Source organism: Dermacentor andersoni, chromosome 1, assembly GCF_023375885.2.
Source record: "Dermacentor andersoni chromosome 1, qqDerAnde1_hic_scaffold, whole genome shotgun sequence".
Taxonomy (NCBI): domain Eukaryota; kingdom Metazoa; phylum Arthropoda; class Arachnida; order Ixodida; family Ixodidae; genus Dermacentor; species Dermacentor andersoni.
The window spans coordinates 347,218,746-347,242,484 of NC_092814.1; the positions used below are offsets into that span (position 1 = coordinate 347,218,746).

General features: G+C 46.4%; 1 protein-coding gene across 5 annotated transcripts in view; it reads left to right on the forward strand.

Annotated features, from left to right (window-relative positions):
* LOC126516515 (histone acetyltransferase KAT5-like) overlaps positions 1-23,739 on the forward strand; it is a 135,474-nt gene that overhangs the window by 3,467 nt on the left and 108,268 nt on the right. For 2 of the 5 annotated variants that reach the window (XM_072285734.1, XM_072285737.1), the window contains exons 1-2: positions 14,075-14,545; positions 16,151-16,381. In XM_072285734.1, coding sequence (XP_072141835.1) covers positions 16,184-16,381 — 198 coding nt within the window. In that variant the 5' untranslated portion in view covers positions 14,075-14,545; positions 16,151-16,183. Of the gene's footprint in view, positions 1-2,225; positions 2,330-14,068; positions 14,546-16,150; positions 16,382-23,739 lie in introns of those variants that run through there. The other 3 variants (XM_055063926.2, XM_055063923.2, XM_050166645.3) reach the window with 3 other exon arrangements.

Genomic DNA, 23,739 nt, shown 5'->3' on the forward strand with positions numbered 1-23,739 from the left:
CACAGACTCTAGAGGCTGTCTGGCGATCCTGAACTCTCGTTCCCTTGCCAGGCTTTTGATCAATATCTTTGTCTTGAGCATATTAATTTTCAACCCAACTCTTACGCTTTCTCTGTTAAGGTCCTCAATCATATGTTGTAACTCGTTCCCACTGTTGCTGAACATGACAATGCCATCTGCGAACTGAAGGTTGCCGAGATATTCGCCGTCGATTCTCACTTCTAAGCCTTCCCAGTTTGAATACTTCTTCCAAGCACGCAGTGAATAGCATTGGGGAGATTGTGTCTCCTTGTCTGACCCCTTTCTTTATAGGTATCCTGCTTCTGAGCTCTCCGCCGACCGTCGGCAGATTGTCGGCGTCGGTATTGTGACGGAGGCGCCGACACGAAGGAAGAAACGCTGTCGTCGATAGTCGGCAGACCAAAATCGCTGTGGTGTTGGCCTAATGTGACTGAGTCTTACACAAACCTGAAGGAACTGCTGAGGAAAAAAAAATTGGCTGAAGGCTTAGCTTGGTTAAGCCTGGAAGATTGCGAAAGCAATACCCTTGGCTGCGCCTTGTTTCGGCTGATGGTGTGCACATGGTTGCCCTTTGTTAAACTTATGGCTATACATCATCCGACATAGCGCAAGGCAGCGCGCCGACCACTGCGAGGAGCCGAGCTGTAGCCCCATTTATCCTCCTAGCGTGACGTCACACCAGCGAGCGCCCTCTCTCGATAGCGCCGCAGCAGCGGCGCGCAAGGCTTCGCCTCCACCATCGATGCCGCCAGCTGGGACCCAATCTCTCGGTCTGGCGTGACCACACACGGTCACGTGACGCGCAGCTGTGTAAGGAGGCGCCACGACCACCGATGGGCCGAAAGTGCGAGCAGTATTGCTTTCGCAATAAAAAAGTGTACTGCAAATCAACCGAAGCGCCAGCATTCAAGTAAACGCGGCCTGTGCTACAGCGCAAAAACATTTGTTGTTGTGATGTTTCATCGACACCGACGTTCGGCTGCGTGTTCGACCCGACGGCCTGATCACGTTGTACAACAGTTTCGGGGCTTCGACGCGGGTGGCGTTTCACACCCAATAAAAAGAAAGAGAAAAAAAATTGCTTTCAGTGAAGTATACTCGTGTCTCGTAAGCGGCGTTTAGCAGAGTCAAAGCTGCGAGGCATGGGAGCGCAGGTGCTTACGCACAAGGTGAATTCGCGTGTCAACCACGCCCCATTTCGTATTGTTGCGCAACGACGGACGCTGCGGGCACTTGGGACGCTACAGGCGTCGGTAACAGGCAAGAAAACGCGGACAAAAGCATTTTGCTATTTTAGCGTTCCTCATTGTCCGAGGCGCCAGTAACTTCCACAAAGCTGGAAGGAGCTCCTCATGCAGATTATTACAGCACCGTGTGCTTTTTTATGCCAGCTACCATAGTACACTCTACACCGTTCTATGTCTTGGCTTCGATACGCCTTTTCTACGCCCGGCGACTGACAACTCGGCACGGCATAGGGCAATCGCATCAAGCGAAACTGAACGCAAGGGCAATGCTGACGACTAGAGGTGGCACAGGCCAATGGCGTGAGGCGAAACTGAACGTACGTTTCGAACAGCGATCTCCGATCGCGCCTTTAGTTCGCGTTCATGCGAGAGGCAGCACGAAGGTCAATTTGCTCGATGCTGCCACCGCGCTTCCTCACCCTAGCGTTGTGATAGCGAGTTTCCGCGGTCATCAAGTGGTATGTCTTCATGTTTGTTGGTGCGCGCGTGACACCATACTTGTTAATTTAGTTAGTATGCCTATGTTTACAAGTTTATTTACGGCCGATAAAACTACTATCAGTACTTCGTATAGGTGTCCACTAATTTGTTATCGCAATCGATGCTTCGCCTGTCAGGCAGAACTGCGACTTTCTTATTGCACTAAATGCTAGTTTTAGCAACTTGGCCAGTATGGGGGCATTGTTTTGTAAGAAAGCTTTACCTCAGACTAAGAACTCAAATACATGCAATACGCTAAAATTCGTGAAAAATGTAGCACGACGCACCTGACACAACAATCATTGCGGAAAAAGAAGGCTACAGCAGCGCCGTTTTGTAGAACTAGTGTAACTGCATGATATAAACATTGCACGTCCAGCGCAGTTAACACTATCGGTCTGCTTTGAACGCCTGGTAGCTGCAGTTTCTCGATATTGTGGTGTCAAATGCCATTTATTAAATTTTTATTTTTCGCAGGTTGGCAGGTATGCAGTAGGAGACGACGCACGCAGTACGCATGTATTTGGTAACAATACGCAGCGCGACCCGGAGCTCAGCCGTATGCTCTTGCCTTCCTGCAGGTGTGTTTAAAGCAGGCTACACGTGAGCTTTGCAAGTAGTCCTTTTATATTATTTGTTCACTTCTAACACGTTTTCTAGATATCTGCAAAATTGCGTTTTGAACGAGACGTTTATTACACGTCTGCACTAAGAGCTGTTTGTAGCTGTTTTTAAAGGTGCGCTGAACCACTTTTCATCAGAGTGGAGAAATGCGTTTGAAGTTAAAATTGGCTATTTCTGAACTGCTTTGCCGCAAAACGTCATTCAATTCCTTCAGCAGAAGCGGAGTTATTGGCAATCATACACGTCCATCGCGGCGCTTCCGCTCCTCCTTCAATACCTTGCACTGCGAAGGCTATACGAAGGCGCGGGGCGTACCCACAGCGGTCCACCTACTGAATGTCACCGTGGCGTGCAGCCACGGTGACGTTCACGGTGACGCGGGGGCGGCCGAGCGCGAGCAGACCATAGTCGGCTTCTTCCTGAAGTACGTAATTGTTATCGAAATTCGAAAGCAAACCTTCGCGTTCTTCAGCCTGTTTAATCATTAAACTTCGTCAATCAATATACACAGTAACAGAAGGCAGAAGCGCACTGATCCAAAAAAAACTTTCTTAATTGATGTCAGCTACTGGCCAATAGCAGCCGCGTAGGGGATCTGCTATATTGCGAAATAAAGCGTCCAGAAAACAGTGTGGAACAGGCTTCAAATGAAAAAAGAGCGCTTGAGAGAAATGTGACTTGGCGCTCCGCTTGCGAGACCTACGCGCCGCGCATGGCTGCAATATTTGGCTGAGATGTTTTTCTATTCGCGGACTATGTTTTTTTCACCCAGCCCGAGGGGTGGTTCAGGACCCCGTTAACTGTTTTCAGACACCTGAAGGCAGTTTTGGCGGATGGCCATTTTCTATTCTTTTCGGCCTTCCTCATTGCTCCGATGACGCTGCGTGCGTTGTGGATGATCCCAGCGATGATGACCAGTTTGTTATTTTCGGCCTTCCTCAGTGGTCCGAATGACGCTGCGTGCCTTGTGGATGGTCCCAGCGATGATGACCATTTTGTTATTTTCAACCTTCCTTATTGGTGCTAATAACGCTGCGTGCCTTGTGGAGGGTCCCAGCGATGATGACCATTTTCTGTTATTATCAGCCTTTCTCATTGACTCGGATGGCGCTGCGTGCCTTGCGGAGGGTCTCAGCGATGATGATGATTTTGTTATTTTCTGCCTACCTCATTGGTTCGGATGTTGCTGCGTGCCTTGTGGACGGTCCCAACGATGATAATCATTTTGTTATTTTCGTCCTTCCTCATTGACTCGGACGGCGCTGCGTGCCTTGTGGTTGGTCCCAGCGATGATGATCATTTTGCTATTTTCGGCCTTCCTCATTGGTTCGGATGTTGCTGCGTGCCTTGTGGAGGGTCCCAGTGATGATAATCATTTTGTTATTTTCGTCCTTCCTCATTGACTCGGATGGCGCTGCGTGCCTTGTGGTTGGTCCCAGCGATGATGATCATTTTGCTATTTTCGGCCTTCCTCATTGGTTCGGATGTTGCTGCGTGCCTTGTGGAGGGTCCCAGCGATGATGATCATTTTCTGTTATTTTCGGCCTTCCTCATTGGCCCGGATGACGCTGCGGGCCCAGGGGCTGCGCCAGGGTTTTTTGACTGGGGAGGGGGGGGGGAGGGTTGGCACCCATGACAAGTGAGTTCCTTGGGGGAAGGGGGGGCGCAGAGAGGAGGGGAACTTCTGCATTGTGTTTTGACCATGTTTAACTGGGAAGAAGGCCTTTTAAACACATCAGTGTGAATAAGCTAGGTATGCCTATTTCGCAGTAAGATATAAATTACGATTTTGCATATTTACACATCAGTGCTTCTATTAAGAAAATGAAAATATATATAATACATGGTACAGCACATACATAAAAACAGTATTAAATAAAGAAAAATACAAGTACTCAGCAGCAACAAAATATCAGTTAACCAGATCACACTTCAAAAGCGTAATTTCACAACAGGACAGAAAACTAACACCATTAAGCAATGTGCATATCAATTCCAACTTTGGTAAAGACGCGATAGATCTTTTTTTTTAATTAATGCACCCTTGTGGCGCCGGCTGGTATTTTAAACGTTGAAAACGGGGAATAACAAGAAGGTATATGGGAAAAGAATAACAAAAACAACTAGAAGATGGGAGAGAACTGCAAAAATAGAGCACGCGTAGGCATTTCAGTCAGTGTCACATTTGGCCATACAATCTGGCAGTTTTCACAAGCGCAAATAACAGCCGTCCGACTATACACTGTTCACTACGCAAGCTAGGCCACCGACGTGGCCTCGGAGGGCACCCTATATATGGAATCTCAAAGCCATGACAGGGACAGAGGAAGGTTTCGTCACAACCACAGGTACCACTGCCTGCGCTGTGACAGTACAACACGAACACAGCCGGGATTTGTTCGATGGTGAAGTGGGTGTTCTGATACCGGTATCGGTATACGCCCGTGTCGGACAATTTTCCCGCGAAAGCGCCGCGGAGATACGATGGGGTATCATTATACGGGCATACTGGTGCAGACGTATACGTCCATTACTGTCATCATCATCATCAGCCTGGTTACGCCCACTGCAGGGCAAAGGCCTCTTCCATACTTCTCCAACTACCCCGGTCATGTGCTAATTGTGGCCACGTTATCCCTGCAAACTTGTTAATCTCATCCGCCCACCTAACTTTCTACCACCCCCTGCTACGCTTCCCTTCCCTTGGAATCCAGTCCGTAACCCTTAATGACCATCGGTTATATTCCCTCCTCATTACATGTCCGGCCCATGCCCATTTCTTTTTCTTGATTTTAACTAAGATGTCAATAACTCGCATTTGTTCCCTCACCCAATCTGCTCTTATCCCTTAACGTTACACCTATCATTATTCTTTCCATAGCTCATTGTGCCGTCCTCAATTTAAGTAGAACCCTTTTCGTAAGCCTCCATGTTTCTGCCCTGTACGTGAGTACTGGTAAGACACAGCTGTTACACACTCTTCTCTTGAGGGATAATGGCAACCTGCTGTTCATTATCTGAGAATGCCTGCCAAACGCACCCCAGCCCATTCTTATTCTTTTGATTATTTCAGTCTCACGATCCGGATCCGCGGTCACTACCTGACCTAAGTAGATGTATTCCCTTACAACTTCCAGTGCCTCGCCACCTATTGTAAACTGCTGTTCTCTTCCGAGACTGTTAAACATTAGTTTTCTGCAGATTAATTTTTAGACCTACCCTTCTGCTTTGCCTCTCCAGGTCAGTGAGCATGCATTGCAGTTGGTCCCCTGAGTTACTAAGCAAGGCAATACCATCAGCGAATCGCAAGTTACTAAGGTATTCTCCATTAACTCTTGTCTCCAATTCTTTCCAATCCAGGTCTCTGAATACCTCCTGTAAACATGCTGTGAATAGCATTGGAGAGATCGTATCTCCCTGCCTGATGCCTTTCTTTATTGGGATTTTGTTGCTTTCTTTATGGAGGACTACGGTGGCTGTGGAGCCGCTATAGATATCTTTCAGTATTTTTACATACGGCTCGTCTACACCCTGATTCCGATTACTGTGCGCAGCATCAAACGTGTCGACTACACGCCGAAGACCTATCTTATTGGCAAAAGATCGCTCGACCGCAAGCACAGCCAGGTCGCTCAGACGATTATTCGTCATCTCGCGGCGAAGATGTCTTCAATCTTCGAAGGCGCGAAAACGTGCGCTCGCAAGATGATGACGATGCCTTTATCGTCACGGGGATAACAGCTAGTTTGTGCAGTTAGTGGAAGGCTAGTTATATTCTCACAAGACAGTCACCGATTGCAGCAGTGTCTCTATCTCGCACTTCTTTTCGGCTTCGATGTGCTAAAGAAGTTTCATTACCAGCCTGCACTCAACTTCAACGCTTTCGATGTCGCATGCATAGCGTTCGATCGGCGAAAGGCTTGAGTAAGGAGATGCCCATAAAATTCTCACTCCGGGTGGTGTGGAGGGCGCTGGCTCACCGGTGGAGAGCGCGGGCTCCGTAGAGTACGCCATTATTCTCCGTGAACCGCCTAGTCAGCTCCTCAGTCAGGTGGTCCAGAACGGGTAGAAAAACTTCGAATGTTTCCTTTCAATCTGGAGACTCGTCTTCAACGGACCGACCTTTGCTCAATACATACTGTTCTAAACGAAGCTGAAGGCGCGTCATTCTCTGATTTTCTCTTTAGGACACCCCGTTCTTCTCAGAAATACTGCAGGTCTGCGCCCAGGCACTGTCAAATGCCTTCTGGGAATTGCTCATTTCGAAGAACTCCTCAATGACCGTGCGTGCCATGAGGCACACCTGACTAATATTGAAGTCTGTAATAATATAGTAATATTGCAGGCGGCTGAGTACCTTGGTAAATAGGCTTAATGGAAGTGAAACGAGTTCATTTGCTCAAGCAGACCCCTAGCTTCCGTTGCCCGCTTTCTGTTAGCAGCGTTGACTTCGGCGACACATGCAAGGCTAACAGGAAAGCTTTTCATTGCCGTGTACAAGCCGCTCTCTGGCAGGCCCATCGTGTATCGCTGAGACACTGCAGCTCTTATCACTGGCAAAGACAACCTCTTTTGCACATCTACGCATGCGGAGAGTGAATTGCAGATGCATTCAGGAAAATATAGAGGCATTCTAAAAGAGATAAAAAATCCCTCACCTGTTTTATCACCTTGCAAAAAATCCACGATGACTAGATTGAGGCGGTGGTGTTCAGGCAGTGCACGCACACTGCCTGCAGCACTTCCTGCCTGAAGAGCGCCTGGACGCCCCTTGAGGTACCGCTCATGACACTCGCACCATCATATGTTTGAACGATGCACAGCTGATCATCAATGCCGCAGCGATCCAGCGTTCCCCTTATGTCGCCCGGAAGTGACCTTGCATCCAAGTGTTCAGCGTTGCTCAGCGCACTACGTCAGTGCCGACTGACGTAGTACGTTAATTGCTCTGTCTTGCTTAGGTCCTGGGTTTCATCGACCATATAAGTGCAACGCACTTGGAGCTTTTCATCTCATCCTTTATACTTGTTAATGCGATGTGGCTGAGAATTTCGAGGATCTGGTCTTGTATCGAATGATGAACGTACTTCGCGTTCGCTGCTCTGCCATTCAGGTTTTTTTTTTTTTTCGACAATATCGTCGTATTTTCCAAACAAGGTCAAGAGCTCAACGAAGTCTTCTTTGTCGTCTTCTTCTTTCATCGTGGCCCCTCTGAGCGATTCCCTGAACGGCAGTGAACCTCAACATATCAGCCACTCTTGCTAGAGGCGATTTTCCTGCACCTTCCCTGTAGTACGCGTCGCTGGGATATGTTGCAACTGACTTACTCTGTCCTCCCGACGTCATCTGCGTGTATACTATAGGAAACGCACGATGTCTGGCAAGACTTATGCGCGAGGGAGTTTTCGTGCTTCCTGAAATCACCATCCTGTTCTAGGGTTTTTTTTTTTTTTTTTCAGTTGCTGTATCCACCGTTGACAAAATGCAGATTTCTCATTGGCACCAGCAGAAAACATTCTGCAAGGGTAACAGAAAGCTGCGTCAGCCTGCACGCTTTACTCCAACCAAGAAAATAGGCGGTACGAGTTCGAGTGGAAGCTTCTGCTCAATTTTTTCTGCTCAAGACGACGAAACGCTACTACTATAGACACGACGCCGGTTGCGGGGTAACGGGATAAGTTTAAAGTACGGTACGTTTCTGCTATTTTTGAAAAATAAACACAATGCAAATATGTCAAGCGGACAACTTACCCAGGGCGTGCAGAAAAAGAGCCGCATTAATTCAAGAAAACCGCAGGGTCTAGGCGACACCACGGAAGCGGTCGTACGTGAAGTAAACACTTCGTTGCCCGCCGCGCTAGTTTTGCGGCTGTGTCATTGCTCGAGGAGGCGGATTTGATCCCGAGCGCGGAAGCGGCATGCATTTCGACGGGGGCGATATACAAAATGCACGCGCACTTAGATTTTGGGACACATTAAAGAACACGACGGTGTCAAAATTAATCCGGAGTCCGCCACTACGGAGTGCCTCATAATCCGATAGTGGTTTTGGCAAGTACAGTCCCATTATTCAATGAAAGTGTAATACTTCTGCCACTATGCGATGTGCCATGTGAGGCAATGACAATATGCAACCCTCTCGAAGATTATAAAATATGGCGCACAACAATGCGTCAAACAAACACCTCTCCCCGCGTGTTCTGTGTACTACGCAGACAAACGGCGGGTAACGCTTAACGTCAACTCAGCACTCTCGCATGGACTGAACGTTGAAGAAATGAAACATTCGCCGTCAACATCACCGCTTATTATCGTCAATCAAAGCAAACAGCACAGAAAGCTTCGCGTAGATCTATTCCCACGGTGCGTGGGATCTGCATAATTTTTACTTCATTCCTACTAACGAACGTACTCGTCGGTGGGCTTGGTGGATTCCTGGCCCAAACGCCACTTCGAGCCGCAACACTCCCGAGTGCGTCGGCATTCGGCGCGCGTGTCTTTACCGACAGGCCATTAGGTTCGCGGAGCGAATGGCTTACCGGGTCTTTTTGAGAGTAGGCAGTGTTGTCCCGACCGTTTTCTGTGAGAGAAGCTGCGGCTTAGAAGGATCATTGTCTCTCAATCACATGACCCCACTTGCGATTTTGTGGCCGAGGCACAAACACAAACTTGCCGGTTCACGCTAGCAGACCGAACAATGAAGTGTAGCCCATTTTCAAATCTATTCATAGCCGTTGGAACCATTTTACTCTTATTGTGACAGCTCGCGCCGTATTTCAAGCGCCTATTCTATCGCAAATAACTTGTGATCAGAAATTTTCAATAATATATTATGCTAAACAAGGCTCTCCCTTGTAAGCTGCGCTGCTCTCATGCATCTGCATCCAAATTATAGGATATCAAAATTTCCATTTTGTTTCATACCGCCTACCTTGGGTCAGGTTTTCAGCGCTCTTGGAAGGGAAAGAAGTGAGGGGGGAGTCAGGCTGAAATTTGGGGGGCGGACGACCGCCCTCCCGTGCCAGCCAACCCCCCCACCCCCCTCGCGCCGCCCCTGTGCGTGCCTCGTGTAGGGTGTCAGCGATGACGGGCATCTTTCATTCTTTCCACTTGCCTTATTGGCTCAAACAAAACGCCGCATGCCTCGTGGCCAGTCCCAGCCATAATGCTTCAGGCAATAACTACTAGGGGGAACTCTGGCGCTAGTGTCTTCGAGAGCTTAATGCCTCACACGTGATGCCTCAAAATAAAATAAAGTAGCGCCATCTCCTTTCCTCCTGCTGCGCCGGCTCCCACTATGCGGTGCCGAACTAGCAGACGCTTTCCGAAGACGCTCTCCGCGCGTGTCTCTTCAACGCTAAGCGGCGAGAACACAAAGCGTGAAGCTATATCACCAGTCGGCACTCTTTGTCGGCATCGCAGATCGCTTTCTAGGCACGGTCCGCGCGGCGGTGCCGCCGCCCGAGTACGTTTCGAACGATTCATAACGGTTCGACGCGGATGGTTAAGGCGCTGAAGAGTGATAACGGCTTATAATGATCGGAACGTCATCTGCGCGCCTGTTTGCCTACGTGCCTTCACCGCTTCCTAACGTACGGCGATACACTCAAAAGGTGCTGTTCGCATAAATTCAGGTCAAACAAAGACAACGCCATGGAATGTATGAATGAGTCGACAAAAAGCACGTGCGTTTGAACACGACCTGATTGAAGTCGGGCGCGAAAGTTGCAAATAAAAGTAGCACGAACATGCGGAACTTAATAGAGCGAAAAAACTATAAGGAAGCCGTATACAACAAGTGGCAGCAAATGAGATTAGTGATCAGCGAAGAATCGCTCGCTTACCTCACACAGCCGGGAACATTGCGCTAGGTTCCAATCAGCCCGGTTGATTCTTTGAAGCCCAGACGTGCCGCGTCTCGCTTGGCACACGGAACTACGCTACAGAAGCACAAGGGAGGTGCGAAACGTGGTGCCTGCGTACGCCGCTCGCGATGTTTGGCACCGGATAGCAGCGGATGCAACAAGCAAGAAAAAAGCGCGTGTCGGCGTTCGGGCAATGGGAGGGCCGAGCGTCTAGGGAAAGCGCAGGAGAGGACGGTGGCAATCTTCAATGGATGACGCTACTTTTTTCTATATTAAGGGGCTTTACGGGAACATCAAGTGGGGTTAGTACATGGATTTGCCTACACTTCGTCCTTCTGGCTTCAAACTGATTCGTGAACTCATTTTAACCGAAGTGCTGTTTAATAAATATCTTAAGAAACATCTTAAAATTGTCCGCGTTTAAAACTTCCGCGTCCGCGTTTAAAGGTCCTGTGTTTAAAATTTAAACACAGGACCTCCAGTGCAGAACTACGTTATTGAAACCATTACGGGCCACGTACGCAAGCATCGACAAGCTGCATAGAACACCGTCATGAGTTTTTCGCGGGCAGGCGAGCGCATTGAGATGCTTGGCGCGTTTCGATTTGGCCACCCCATCTCTCTTTCTCTCCCTTCTTTCTATTCTCCTACTCCCTTCTTCCAGCGCAGGGTAGCCAACCGGACTCTTGACTGGCTAACATCCTTGTATTCCTTTTATCTCTATCTCTGACAGGCTGAACCGCTGTAATTAGCTATTGTGCGTGTTCGTAGGGTTTTCTGCATTTAGACACGTATAAATTTCTTTGAAATTTAAGACAATGAAGGCAAATAAAGCCCACAAGAACGTCTCAAGCCACAAAAACGATCATAAAAATCCATGTACTAATCATCATTCCCATGGTGGCTGAACGATCGCAGCTCCAAAGTTCCCTCGGCAATTATTGTAGGAAACTAGTCTCTGCCGTGGCCCCAGCGATGACAGCCCATCTTTTATTCTTTTCGGCCTTCCTCATTGGTTCTGACTACGCCGCGCACCTCATGGTGGGTCCCAGCATGGAGGAAGGAACAAAGGAAACGTGACAACCTTGAAGTCTAGTCTTAAAAAAATTTGAGGAATGGGATGATGGGAAATAGGCCCCGACGTGACAGGCAGGCGGCAGATTTAGTCGGCTCGCTTTGGTCGCGTCTGCTGCGATGGCTTTGAAATATGCGCCCATAGTCGTTGTGGCGAACGCACGCCTAGGTTGAGTGAAGGAATTTCGGTGCGTAAAGCAGTCGAGACTGTGTTATGTTAGTCGAGTAACGCACCGATCCACCACGCGGCTCGCCGCTTGAGCAAGCAGTAGACAAGCGCCAAGCCTGCAGCGAACGAAGGCATCGGGTGATTAATCTGCATTGCGCCAAACAACTCGCGAGGACCACCTCAAGGGCGACTGGTCGCGTTTTGAGGCGGTTTCATGAAAACGAGGAAAGCTTTCGCACTGCGGACGTGTGAAGGCAACCAAGTCGCCCTACCGACGGCGATTCGTCGCATTTCGGGGCAGCTTATGGGAAACAATGATGCATTTTGCCCCTGCAAACATGTGCAGGCGATAAAGCGAGCGTTCAAGGCCCTCAGCTCTGCTTTCCTGTGTGCAAAAAAATCGTCCTCTCTCGTGCATAATGGCCCAACGATGGACTGGCGAGCCGGAGACCCCGACTATATTTAAGGCCGTGCCGGCCCATTGTTATGGCAGACGGCCCCAGTCAACGCTGTCGTTCTGCTGAATGCCTTCTGCCTCTCATCAGACTGGCAGAAACTCAACAGCCTTTCAATAGCGTAACGACGTCGCACCATACAATGTTACAATATAGCGCGCGTAAATCTTAAGGAAAGCGACGACTTCGGCGTTTACAGTGCAGGCTAATGCTATTTATTTCTTTCACAACGAGAGACGCTCAGTAGAACCTCTTACTAAGCAAACGCGCGACAAATAACTATTCCGCGAAACTTCTCACCTCATCCTATATAGGTCCAAGAAAGCGAAGCAAAAAAATCTCAGTGCCCTGCCACTCTGTGAAGAAGGATGACCAGCGAAGCTGTGTATGTGGGCCCTTCCTTAATGGCGAACTGCACCTCTGCCACCGGTCGGCCCGGCATTGCACTAGACTCGGGATCGGCCCACGTATGGGGAGCGCTTAACGCCTACTTCACCTCCGCCGCGGGTCGGCCCGGCATTGCACTGTCTTCGGGATCGGCCCAAGTAAGGGGAGTGCTTAAAGGGACACTAAAGTGAAAAATGATTTCTTCTGCATCAGTAAATTACCTTTCTACAACACTAAATACACCACTCTTACAACGATAAGACGTTCGGTAAGCCAGGAAAAGCGCAAGAACGAAATACGGGTGGCGACGCCTACTTAAGTTCCCGCACCTGGTGGTTGTGACGTCATGGATTTTTATGGCATCTTCTAGGGCCTATTAATTATATATAGCGGTACAGATTGACTGCATTGTGTTCTAAACGAACCAAATATTAAACATGACAAGTTTCGGGAACCTTTACTCAGCCAACGCGGCCGAAATGCGAAAACATACTTTGGAATCCCTGACGTCACGCTGAAGTGCCGGCGCTGGGGTTTCGGCGCGAAACTCAAATACTTTTACTTGGACCTTTATTTTCTCATCTAATATTCAAACTATCTTTTTTAAATGACTGCCTGCAGGTTTCTGAAACAATGCTTCATTAGTCTAAACTGATTTAATGTTTCGCTTTAGTGTCCCTTTAACGCCTGCTTCACCTCCACCATGTGTCGGCCCGGCATTGCACCATCTTGGGGATCGGCCCACGTATGGGGAGTGCTTAACGCTGCTTCACCTTCGCCTCGGGTCGCCCGGCATTGCACTATCTCCGGGATCGGCCCACGTATGGGGAGTTTCTTACGACACGAAAATTTCCTTGGACGGTAAAGGCATGCGGCTTCGCTGTAAAATTGGCAAGAAAAAACGCGCCGGAGTTTACGGTGCGCAACAATACGGTACGAAACAATAGACCACGCTCGGGCATACTCTGGAGAGGTTTCGAGGTGAAAGCGCTAACTGTAGTAGCCAGCGCAAGTGATGCTTTGAAAATTATGTAGTCATGGGTCTGGCTCCCCAGTCTTTCTCCACGTTTCAAGGCAACGCATTTGAAGCGAAGAACGACGGCCGCGGTAGCAGAAACCTACGCGTAATACTTCCTATTGGTATCTTCGACTGGTTGCCTCCATCCCCCGAAGCCGAGTCGGGCAGATCCGGCATTCCCCGAACTCAGAGGTAGAGGTCAAGCGCGCAAGCCGAACGTCTGACTCGTTCTCGAAGGAAATGGTAGATGCATAACCACGAGACTACTGCCAATGTCCGATGTTTCGCCTAATCCAAAGCTGCCGGCGCTGCCGGGAAAGCCAGCGGACGAGCGTTCGTCGGGACGCCAGCATGCAGCGGCCTAGGTCACCCAGGTTACGGCGGACCGTCGCTAACAGCGGCGACGCTGTGATGTGATGACGCTGCGGGAAACGCGTGAATCGCGACGGCTGCTCCGACGACAGGGCTCTGAGCGCCTCAGAGGGCTCGAAGATGGAGGAGAGCGATCGAAAACCAGCCGAACGTAGGGCGCGCGCCCTCTTTCAACCAGCCGAAGACAACGCCGCCCGTGAGAGCGCTCAGAAACGACCGACCGAAGATGCCATAAGTGCCTCCATGCATTTGACGGCAGGCGCCACTAACCCACTAATCGTTACCACGTGCCAAACAATCACGAATGGTACGGCAACAATGTGGGTCTATTCCTACGCCAAAGATGGGCCTTGTGCGGGAGGGTCGGCTTCAGAGAGATTGACTTGCCGAGGCTAGCGGAATCACATGACCCTGTCTCCTAGTTCTTTCCTTCTTCCATAGGTTTCAGCGATGACAGCCATTTGATATTATCTTCGGCTTTCCGCGTTGTTCGGACGACGACGCGCGCTTCGTGGCCGGTCTCAACGATGACGGCCATCTTTCATTCTTTTCGGCGTTCCTCATTGGCTCAGACGACGACACTCGCCCCGTGTCTAACCGTGGCTGGTCCCAGCGGTGACGGCCGTCTTCCTATCATGGTTGTGTAGCGTATGCACGAGGACCATTCTAATGTTGCCAAGGTGGCGCGCGTGCTCCTGCGCATTGTGGAGCACGCGCACGAGAGTGGAGTGGCACGTGCATCGCAGAAGAGTTCGCGTTCATCGCCGAAGAGGTTCGCCGGCACCATTATCTGAATTCGATTTTTACGATCGTCAGTACTGTCGACTTAACGTGTAAGTAAGCTGCACCAGCACCATAAGCACTGTTTCTGTGTTGCATCTATATTGCCTGGACTTTTTGGTCATGGGTACTAGAGCGCGCGTGAGTTTGAGACCGCCTTGTCTCCTTCCATTAACCTCGCGAGTCGAGAACAAGCTGACGATGCGTGATAAAAAGCGTGACTGGCGCATACGGCTGAACGTTTTTTTTTTTCTCTCTCACTTTCTTATGAACTCGCCGTTTCTTTCTGCGTGGTCTGCGAAGGACGCGCGGGAAAAAAATTACTTTGGACGTTGTACGGGCTCCGGCGAAGCCTTTGTCATTTTTTCCTTGCTCACGTAATTTTTCTTCTGAAAGTTCTCGAATTATGTCTTGCAAACTCGATGGCTACAATTTATAAATAGCGGTATGGCCCATAAAGTAATTAATGAATTAATTAGTGAATTTTGTTAATTAGTTGGATAAACCTCTCAATTTCTCATGCTAGTAATGTCTGCCACTTCGAATAATCCAGCTCAAGGACAAGAATTATGCTGTCTGCCACAGGTGATTTTCTAAAATTCTGGAAAATAAATATCATCGACCCGTATATGGGACTCTTATTAGAGGCTTCAGCTATACTGGGTGTACCTACTGTCAGCACCAAGATTTAAAGATACGCAAACGTGATGCTATGTAGCTTAACAGAACAAAGGCAATGTTTGCAGTCACTTGGAGATACTCAGATTAGTTTTTGCGTTCTGCCTAATGACATAATTATTATAATTAATTTATCAACTTCTCAAACATTATAATTAGATGAAAAATGTCAATGAGGGAATTGTAGAACAACATGAAAAACTCCTGATACAGCTTTCTGTTGCTCAATATGTGCTACATTAAAGTGTTCTTCCAAGTGCGAAAGAAGCCTGTGAATACACGCAAAATTGCCATGCGACTGGGAACTCGAGGTATTTTGCATGTATTTGTGGGCTTCTTTCACGCTTATAGAAACATTTATGTAGCACATATTGAGCAACAGATAGCAGTATCGGGAGTTTTTCATGTTGCTCTACAATTTTCTTATGGACACTTTTCATCTAATTACATTCGAGAAGTTCATTAATTAATTAGGACTAATTATGTGATTAGGCAGAATGAAAAAAATCCGAGGATCTCCAAGCGACGGCAAACAACATTACCTTGGTTCTGTCCAGCTTCGTGGCCTTTGCATGTTTTAAAATCTTGGTGTGTGTAAGTTGGGACACCCAGCGTATCATTTGCCACTCAAGATTAGTTGGTTTTTCACATATAAAATTGCAGTTATATCTGCTCCTCCTGAAATTTAAAACACTGTGTTGGGCATACCATTGGAACCTAAGAGCCACTTTAACAGAAATCATTGTGACCGAATGAACCTGGACCAAGTAGCGACTGGTACTCGTTTAAACCAACCCATTAAATAGGAAGCATGATTTGCCCATAAATTATAAATGGCTCTCAACAGGAGGAAAACATTGTTTGACCAGTTTCACTCCTTTTTAAATAAACTCTTGCGTGCTTGATTTTTCTTTTTCTTTCTTCCTTTCTTCTCTTTTTCTTTTTATTGTCTGGCTGACTTGGGCATGAACAAATTGCAGGTGAACTTCTTAGGCCAGTTGCTTCCGCCAGCCATGGACATAATGGAAGAGGTGCCATCTGGTTGTGCATCCCTGCACGGCAGGGGGAAGTATGCACATTCGTATCCTCAAAATGCAGCCTGTGCTCCTCAATGCCACTCTCCCCCACGTGTCCTGTCAGCCTCGTGTCCCAGGGACGACCACTCTCTTGCTGTTGGGGAGTCTCCAGCTTGTTCACCTGAAGATGAGAATGTAAGTGTGCACTGCATTGCTTTAGGCACTAGCTTCCTTGCAATGATCCGATCCTTCAGCGCATCAATGTCCTGACCAATAGTTGGAGAGGGTACAAAGAAATTTGAGAATGCGAGGGAAAATGTGGCAAGCAATGGGGGAATGCAGTGAGATTCGTGTGAAGGAGTGTAATGTGAAATCTGGTGAGGCATGCGCTCAGCAGGAATCTGCACTGCTGGCTTAGTTTCTTTCGTTTCAGCACGTAAGTCACTGCCTATTGTGTCACTCTCTTAGCACATGCTTGGCAAAGTAGTAGACAGGACATAAACCAAATTAGGAAGGCGAAGGTTAATTGAGAGAAAGGCAGTTGAAATGTTAGCAGAAGTGTTACCCTAATCGTCAATCAGAAATTAGTAATGATTTGAATGTAGCCGATGCTGTCTTTGACAGTCAAAAGGCATGGTTCTTTCTGAATTTTTCTTACTGATTACCTCATAACTATAGCAATTGCCACTTGAGGTTGGTTGCATTTTCATATTGTCTAAAATTGCAATCATCTCTGTCGAACCTGCAGTGTGACTTTGCAATATTTCAGTCTTGCAAAAGTAGGGACAGCTGGGCAAGTTGGTGTGATAGCATTATCATAAAACAGTGCCAGAGGTGCAGATGGAGAAAAGAAACCACAGGACGGTGTGCTGACTCTCAACTGCACTTTATTCAAGAAATGTAAAATACAAACCATTCAAAACTGCCACCTGGCAGACAGAACATAAATGGACAGATAACATAAATTGTGCCTGTCCGCAAGGTCGGGGGTTTGAAAGGTGTATATTCAGTGTTTCTAAAATAAACTGCAGTTGACAGTCAGCGCACCGTCCTCTCGTTCCCTTTCTCTGTCTGTGTGCATGGCACTGTCTTCTAATTAAGTATTGCGAGATGACACTGGGCCCAAATGAAAATATTGCTGTCTTGAAAAGAACCTTAATGTGGGGAGCCTGGAACACAAAAAATAGCCTGTGACCAGCGGAAATCTATACTTAGCGAGTTTGTTTTAAAATTTTGTTTGATTCAGAGCTTCATGTCCACTATAGATGAACAATATTGTAATAATGTTGATCTACTTATATTCATGCATGGTAACAAATGTCTTGCAATTCCTTGAAAACATTGGGGAAAAAAAGTATCTTAAAAATTGTCTCCGTTATACTAGCTTAACGACTTGATCGAAGTAATAGTAACTTGTCATTTATGTTTCTTCTGAGGGATGTATCCAAACACATAGCCTATTCTGAGCTGCGTGAGAAAGCTCTTGTGCTGAACGATTCATTTTGGAATGAAGTAGAGTAAACTACCTGAAATAGAAACAAGCAAACCAAGTACAACAAGGCGAAGTAAGTCACTGGAGTAATTAGGGTTGCTCTCAATTGGTAGCACTTTGGCTCCCTCGGTTTAATCGTAGTTGTGTGTGGTCACTGGCAAAGGTATACTTATCAAGCTTTTGGTCTGGTATGCACATTTTTTCTTTCCAGCTTGCCTAGAATGGTTATGTTGCTTTGGGCTTTGTGGCTCAAAATGCTTTTGCATAATGATTCTTGAAAACACAGAGTATATAAGTTGATCGTACAGTTACAGATAAGTCACAAACTACAATAAATTTTGGAGTAGACTACATATGCTTTGTATTTCTGTTGCCATGTTGAGCTTCAGGTAATTGTGCATTTTGTATTAAAAAGAAGTAACCCTTTACCAGAGGAGATCATTTAATCAAATGAATTAGAAATGAATGGCTTCAGATATATTGAACCAAATGTTTATTTATTGTTTCCAAAAATAAAGGAAGAAAGACTAATGGGGAGTGGGAACTTCGGAACAAAATTCTAACTTTTGGTATGTGCTTTCAAACAAGCACTACTCTTATAGGTGGAAGAGAATGGAAGGAAACATGTTGACATGTGCAAAAGGTACCTCTTGTGAGATGGTGCTGGTGAAATGTATATATGCTACTAGTGAGTGTGCTTATAGACCCGGAGAGAGAGAAAAGTTGGTCGTACTGTTATATATATATATATATATATATATATATATATATGTATAGACACACACACACACACACACACACACACACATATGAAAGTGCACTAAATTTGCTTTAGAGGGATCTGAAACTCCACATAGCCACATGTGACTGCTGGTGCTTCACAATAAAAAATACCTCAACTGAAATGAGGCACTTATGTTAGAGGCACAGTTTATTGCAATACTTCAAGCAATCAGTAAAAACTTGATGCTGACTTAGCAGCTGCTTTTTCTATGCAGCAGCAAAGCTTTCTACTAAAAGAATACTGCTTCACTCATAGGATAAGCTGCATAAAACATAAAGTATTTATTACTCATTCATCATTTAACTTGGAGTGTCCCTTCAGGAAGCCATTTTTTGCATTAATCTGTGGTTTATGAAGGTTCAGTCACAACACGGGCTTACATAACACTACATAACACTGTTCAACCATGAACAATCCTGAAAAACCAAAAGCAGAATTCTTTATTTACTAGTGAGAATGTTACGTTGTTTTTTTCTCTACAAATTGTTTGCCATGTTTTTCTGTGCATTGTCTACCTAAGGCAACACCTTAGGTTCATGTGCTTTTTCTAAGTTGTAAATTCTATGATCACTCATGTTTTCACGTGCACAGATGTAAGGTGACAAGCTGACTTCGTAGGCGCCAATTTTTTATAGAAATTAAGATTTGTATGAGACGAGCCCAGGAATTATTCTATGATCAATATCCACCTTTTTATCTAGCCACGAGAAGACATCATGTCGACTGGAATAACTTGAAACAGGTGCTTTTCTCAAGATTTTTGGCATATGGGTGACATTTCAACACTAACTGGCTTTGGTTCCACAACTGCAACATGTGCCTAGAGTACTTCATAAAAGGGGTGTTAATTTCCGTAGTTATACGTGTGAAAATGTGAGAAACATTACCGGGGTAACAAGAAGAAATAGTATGAGCGAAGCACTGACTCGCAATGTAGAGACGTTCTGTGTAAAAGTGTGCTTTATGTCAGGCCTCTACATGTATAGTGCAATATATTTTTCTATTATATTGCCTTCTGGTGGTGACAGTCCTCCAAACAGGTGCCAGGATTTCTACACAAACACACTGGTACTAACAGTCTTAGCGCTCGACCAGAGCATGAACTCATGGAAATATTTCTCTGCGACTTCCTTTGCTGCTTGCCATGTTCTTTGAACCTTATATACTATCTCAAACCTTTGTGTGCCATCATTTTCATATCGGGGAATAGAAAGGAGTCGTGGGAGATGCAGAATGTGAACAGCTGTCTGTATAAGCGAAAAATTCATGCGAGGCGAGTGAGGAATTGGCCGGCGTATTGTCATGATGCAAGTTTGATGTGTTATCCTACATCATGAGACAAGTGATTAAGACACTTAAGAAAATTTTTGTAAGCTTTCTATTATTGGGCCTTTCTGGCACAAGTTCCTTGTGTATAATTTCTCCTGTTTAAAAACAAAAAGCTAAATTATGGCCTTTGTACTGCTTTCGACCTGCCATTTGTTTTTTTCAGTCATGGAAAATTTGGTGACATGCTGAGACAGCAGATGTTCTACTTTAGTTAAAGCTCCATGTGTATCTCCAGCTGTAATCTTTGAAATGGAGTATCACTAATTCCCACAACATTTTTCCAGTTTTGTGCAGACATGTGCTCAGTGCTGCTTTTCATTCATGAGTCAAGACATAAATTGCTGTGATGTGGAACTGTGTCAGTTCAATTAAAATTTGGTGGTGAATCATATTTGGCAGAAAATTCAGAAGTTTCGCAAAGATCAATTGTGGTTGAGTGAACACTTGGATGTTTCCTTTCTTTTTGCTTGTGCCACTAGACCCACTTGAAGGGTATCGAGAGCTTTCATTGTGATATACAGACGTTCTGCCATTGCTGAGGCTCTCTGACCAGTTCTGGGTTTGACTGTGACTTATACCTTTGCCAAATGTCTGTTATAGCAGTGGTTGATTTCCATTGTCATCTTTCCCAGTTTAAAACAAAATTGCAGAAATATTTTTTGTCCCTTGAAGTCGGCCTTCACTCTATGATACAGCTACCTTACTCCTTAAAGAAGAATCCCTTCTGTGATAACCTACTCTCGCCCTTACCCACAGTACCTGCTGGAAGACAATTAAAATCACTTAAGCCAGAGGTGTCATCTAGTGGCGTAGCAAGCATACCACTTTATATAGTGGCAAGACAGCTTCGTGTTGGGATCTTTGGTTTGTCATTCAAGAAGTACAATAGGGCTGCTGAGAACCTGACTTGAAAGGGCTTGCAGGCTCACTGTAACCCATATTTGTTGAAATGAGTCTTCTCATCTGAAATCAACCCTGTAGTACCTTTTGAGTGCTGCAATTGAGACTAGGGGTGTGCGAACACTCGAATGAACTGAACATTCTGTAATTCTATTTGCAAATCGAATACCTACTATTCGAATTTTTGAATATTCAGTGTAGAGACCCACATAGTGGCATATGTTGCATATGTTGCAAAGCCCCTTGTGCTCGATGCCACGCTGGCGAGCGCCTCACTTCGTTGTTAGTGCGCCGCGGACGTGCCGCCACGGCTGATGCGGTCGCAAACTTCTGTCCCTGTGAGCACTCCTGCCCTACTGCATGTGCTCCCGGGCATCGTCCTGATGCAGGGATCACACACAGCACCTGGACGCTGGGTTGGCCGGGGCCGCCTCTTTCGGTACAAGGTTTGTCCGGGTCGACAGGACTGATCGAAACGATAACATGACTCTGACAGACCGGCTGCAAAAGCAGTTCAATTCAGAAAGTGCAAAAGCATGTGCGAAGATGGGGCAATCGCTGGAAGGCACAAATATGTTGGACACGCAGAGACGAACTGAACGTCGCTTCAAGAGCTGTCAATGCAACCTGTAAACGCGACGTGTTCATGTCTGCCTCTGCACATGTGGCACCATGCTTGTTAATTTAGTTAGTAAGCGCAATCTTTACTGCAGTTTATACAGCTAATAAAACTGCGAACCTTACTGCGTAGAGCTGTTTATTAATTTGGTATCACCTGCCGTTGCTTAGTGACTATGGTGTTGAGCTGCTAAGCACAAGGTCGCGGGATCGAATCGCGGCCACGGTGGCTGCACTTCGGTGGGGGCGAAATGCGAAAATGGCCATGTGCTTAGACTGAGGTGCCCGTTAAAGAACATTATTTGGTCCAAATTATTCCGGAGGCCCCCACTATGGCGGGCCTCATAAAGAGATTGTGGTTCTGGCTAGTAAAACTCCATAATTTCTTTTTAATTTGCTATCGCAATCAGTGATTCTCCTTTTGGGCGAAACTGAGATTTTATTGAGATAGCGATTATAGGGACCCTCCAGGCGCATTTTCCTGTCAGCATCGCCATGATGTTCTTTGTAAAGTCCAAGGGCGACAACACTGTCACCGCCTGCCGTACGTTGTATGTGCGAGTGAAAGCACGCGAACGAAGCCGATGATCACAGCTCAATCTTGTGTGCGCAAGGGAGGAAAGTAGGGAGGAAGCACACCATCTTCCATCGTGCACGAGACGCCAGGGGGAGGGAATGTTGTTGTGTTGTACTCCAGCAGCAACTGCATATTGGGCGGGCCGTGCGACATCTTGAAAGCAATCTGCATTGTGGGCAGCATTCTAGGTGCGCCGTCGGCTCAAACCTTTGTGTGTGCTGTGTTCGCGCCGCTCAGTTTGCGTTGAAGCGAGACAGCACTAAAGTCACTTCACTCACTTTTGCCGTGCTTCTTCACGCCAGCGTTTGACAGGGAGTGTCCGCGGTCATCCAGTGTGATGTGTTCATGTTTGCCTGTGTGTGTTATACCAGGCCTGTTAATTTAGTTAATAAGCGATGGTTTACAACTTTATACAGACGATAAAACTAATAGCCTTACTTTGTATTGCCATCCACTAATTTGCTATTGCAATCGATGCTTTGCCTTTCGGGCGAAACTGTGACTTTTTACTGGCAACTTGGCATTCTAAGACGATTTGTGGTCCATTACACCAGACCGTTACGGCGGTCTCTTAATTATATCTTGGAGCAACGCGTCACAATAATAGTTTAGGATTTAAACGGTGGGCGCTAAAGTGTCGTGGGACTGTAGTACGCTGACCACTCGGATGCATGCATTTTCGCAGATGGCGTATAAAGGGGGGAGTGAGATGCCTCGTACGAATTCCGATTTCAGGATATTTGCTGGGTGGCAAATGATGCTGAACGTGACAATGACAATTGCTCTTTACTGTTGGAGCCAACCGCAGTCGACTCGCACAGTACAAATGATGCCAAAGTATGCATGGAGTGGGGATTGAGCCACGCGGTGCGCGATTGTCGTGCAGATTGGCCTTATGATAAGCCTCCTGCCGTAAGGCTGGGAAAGCCCTTCTGTATTTTGAAGGGAAACTCGAGAACAGAACTTTCCATGCAATAAAAAGATTGCCATAAAACACAGGTCCACAAATAAACTGACACCTCATTGATATTCAGTACAGCATAACGTCACTAATCCTTTAGCTGCAGAGGGAAAATGGCTAGGGGTGTGCAAATATAGGAATTTTCGAATACGAATCAAATACGAGTACTTAAGTTTGAATATCGAATATATGCATATACATTTATTAGCGAATTGGGTTAATTTGTTATTTTGGAGCATTGCAATTACATTGTCACTGTTAAAAAACTAGACTATTCAGCCATGATACTAAAACATTGTGTATCTGGCTAATGTTAACTTGGAAAACTTATTAATTTCCGCTAGCTGTGCTCACCAGACTGTGCCTTATTCACAGAAACGCCTGTAAAGTGGGAGGCATTGGACCTTGTGCCAGTCATCACTCATTGCACTTTCTGTCAGGTAGTAAGCTCTGAATTGGGGGTGGCAGTGCAAAAAAAAAGAAAATTAAAATTAAAGAAGAATGAAAGAAAAGAAAAAAAAATGCACCCTCGCTGTCCGCAAACCCTGCCCCTTGCTACTGAGAGGCTGGCTTTCCCGCAAAGTTTAGGCGTTCAGTGCTAAGTGTGCGTTACAAGCGAAATTTCACTAGCAGCACGAAATCATAGCAAAATTCAACACAATAGCGCCTCAATATTCTTATATTAGATAGAAACAAATGCTAAGAACCGTGTTTAATCCCACACAGCCAGCAATATATTCGATGTGATACGAATGTTCATATCCAATCGAATACGAATAATAAATATATGATATTTGATAATATTCAAACTTTTCGAACATTTGCACACACCTAAAAATAGCTCTTGATTCTATTGATAAAATATATTTTTGACCTTCACGTACTCGGGGTG